This window comes from Phanerochaete carnosa (genome assembly GCF_000300595.1).
Source record: "Phanerochaete carnosa HHB-10118-sp unplaced genomic scaffold PHACAscaffold_546, whole genome shotgun sequence".
Classification (NCBI taxonomy): Eukaryota; Fungi; Basidiomycota; class Agaricomycetes; order Polyporales; family Phanerochaetaceae; genus Phanerochaete; species Phanerochaete carnosa.
The window spans coordinates 1-3,112 of record NW_006768173.1 but is presented as its reverse complement, the minus strand read 5'-3'; the positions used below and the strand labels follow the sequence as shown (position 1 = coordinate 3,112).

Below are 3,112 nucleotides of genomic sequence, written 5' to 3'. Positions count from 1 at the left end.
AATGCAATCATTGCCAGACCATCGTCGGCGCCGCCTTCCTGTTAGATCCACTTAGTATCCCGAGTGGTGTGTCAACACAAGTCCACATTACTTACCTTCATATCCTGGCTAAGCTCTTTGAGATACTCTTTGAAAACCTCACCAACTCGTGTTCAGATAGTGGTCCGCCCAGGAATATCTTTCTCATGCAGCTCAGAGTGAAGCAAAAGAAAGATATTGCGAAGCTGTAGATTTTCAATGGCGCGTAAAGGCTGCAAATATTTATTCAGATTTAAAGCACAATAAAATGTAAATTTAAAGCACACCTGATCGTCAGCAACAATCCACTCAGTAATGTGATCCACAAATAGCTCCTTGGTGAACTGTGGCCGGCTGTTATCTGCTTGTGCAACGTCTGGTTGTCCATGTTGACATCGCCTCCAGGCTTCGACTTGTGCCGTAGCACACTTTGCTGTGATTTTGACTTGTGCCTTATCACACGCCTCCACCCACTCATTAAGATGAGCATCTCAGAAGTGCTTTCGGGGGTTGTCTGTGCCTGCAGTAGTCCAGGTGGACACATGGTGATGAGGATTCTGTTCATGCATAAATCTGGAGAGTTTTTCTTAGAAATAAGTGCAAAGAAATAGCTGAAAGAAATTCATACAAGCAAAACTTGCATTTCTTGTGTTCATTCTCATCTGTCTTGATGAAGGGCCAGACATCCTTAGCCTGCTTGCCTTGTCTATTGCCTGCAGGCCCATGAGGCGATTTCTGACGCTGACCGGCAACAGGTGAATTGGGAGGGCCTGCTGGCTTGCGAGTTGAGGTGGCAGAAGTAGGCAGAAGATCACGTGAAGAGCCTGCAGCTGGTGTTGGACTAGTAGGCAAGTTTTCAGAGTTATCTGCAATATCAATATTGATGTATTCATGACTATCAGCAACTGGAACAGATCTACAAAGATCCAAACATTAGAGCATAGCAATTTGCAGTATTGGTCACCACACACTTGTTTATCGAGCTCTCCCCACTTGGATTGTGCTGGTGATTGGCACGACCTCTCCGGAGCAACGCAAATGCTATGAGCACACCCTTTGGTGCATGTTTGATTAATCATGTGGCAGTAACTACTACGGTGTGCAATGTATTACTTACTAGTAACTGAGCTAGCAACCGCGTAGGGCCTGTAGAGCCTCTCCAGCACCTCTCGGCATGCTATATATAGTGTTTCCATCAATTGGAATTGAAATATAGACCACATTTGGGAGACATGCCATAACATACCACTTTGGGTGCTTGGTTTTGTTTTATGATATAGAAAGGTGGAGAACATATGTTTGAACATATTTGCTATACTAAACATATGTCCAAAACCAATATTGAGCCTGCTATTCACAAAATACTCGCCAAGAGTCGAGTTTTTGCGGATTTAGCGCGGACTTAAGCCCCATCAGCTCTATCAAGTACCACCAAGCTGCTACCCGGCTATCTGGCTCCTTACATCAATTTCGCTTTTGGGGGCCATTCTTGGCTCAATTCCTCCCCTCCCCTTTGTCCAATGAACTCCAAACCTTCTAGCATATGTACCTACCTATGTAGAGTAGCTATGTGCAGTATAGAGTGAATATAACCGCTGTATAATATACTATACTTTTGTTTCTATTAAAAATCGATTTCTTTGGGCCTGAAAGTAGCAGAAAACCCTTTGCAAAGCTCCTACAGCTCTTCTAATGTTCTACACTCATGATGGATGGCACTAGAACCCTTCCCAAGGATGTGGAGAGCCTGAGGCATCCACAAACTCTCTGTAGAGCCTGCGAGGCTTGGTAAATAAAATGACACATATCAGATGTTTTCATATACTGGAAGGTGTCGCTTTTAGCCCAGGATAAGACAGCTATGATTTATTTTCGATTCCAGGCCTTGGAAGCCGTCCGATTAAGCAGATCTTAGTGTTTTCTATGGGCGCCTATTCGCTGATCTCGTCGAAAACACCTCCTACTGGCTCAACCACTTAGAATCGGACGAGCGGACCGTTTCTAATCGATTTCCAGCCTATCAAAACGGTGGTATACAACTTTATATGTCCAGGGGACAAGTATTGGTGGAGCAGTGCATCAGTTAACCCCGGAGTGACACCTTGATGAAGTTCTGACCAGTTCAAAACCACCATCTGTGCACAGGTGTGTGCCTGACTCCTACAGCATAGGTGGGAAGGGAATCACCACCTGGGAGGGTCAGAATATGTCAGAATACTGTGTATGTAGCTGCATTTAGCTTATCTCTGCCTGTGGGCTTCTGTACATCTGCATATGTGGTGTTTTTAAGCTCTGTTTGCATACCCATGTTGTTGAGTGTAGGTTAGCCCTTTCCCAGTGTGATAAGGCTCCACAGAGCTGTATATATTATTTACTAGTGCTAGGGCATCTGCACAACCATTTGTACCTAGCTACATTCATTGCTAAAGGCTGAGAACAGTGTCCAAGCTATCATGAGTGCAATAAGAGTTCTGACCTCCTGCCTGCATCTTTGCATGTTATTCTGGCCTCTAAATTGCTTCCCCATGCTTGCATAACATGTATAGATATGTGATGTGGACTTGCGTCAACACACCACGAGGGATACTCGGTGGATCTAATCAAAAGGCGTCGCCGACGAGGTCTGGCGACTGTGCGTTAGCTTATTCAGCTAGCCCAATTAACCAAGGTTGTATTAGTAACTGTACTACGATACAAACGAAGGCTTACCTAGCCCAATTAACCAAGAGGTTGAGATGGGGCTAGGTAGCGACAAAGGGGGCCCTTTTATACTACTCAGGTTGCGCACGGACCAGGCGTTACATAAGCGACTGTGCTACGGCGGCTGCTGGCGTTTCAGGGGACTTTGATGGAGAAGCGAGGGCCGGCGTGTCATATCTGATGACGTTGTCGGGCCGACGGGGATAGGATGTCCGTTGCCGATCGGACTCGGAGATAGACGGGGGCCGGTGTGTCATGGCGTATGACGTTGTCGGGCCGACAGGGATCAGATGTCTGGTGGAGATCGGAATGCGGCTATTACCGGGGAAGCGTGATGTGGCGGCGGGGCGGCGACGATACAGGCGCGTTTGATGCGCTGATGCGTGCCCGTCGG

At 46.7% G+C, this 3,112-nt stretch overlaps 1 protein-coding gene across 1 annotated transcript; it reads right to left on the bottom strand.

The window, feature by feature from the left end:
* Positions 1–152: 152 nt before the first annotated feature.
* PHACADRAFT_108878 (uncharacterized protein) lies at positions 153–509 on the bottom strand (the record flags this gene model as incomplete). The annotated part of the gene is made up of 2 exons (XM_007402908.1): positions 153–251; positions 321–509. Coding segments are annotated over 2 exons (288 nt in total), but the record flags the coding sequence as incomplete, so codon positions are not given.
* Between the last annotated feature and the right edge of the window lie 2,603 nt (positions 510–3,112).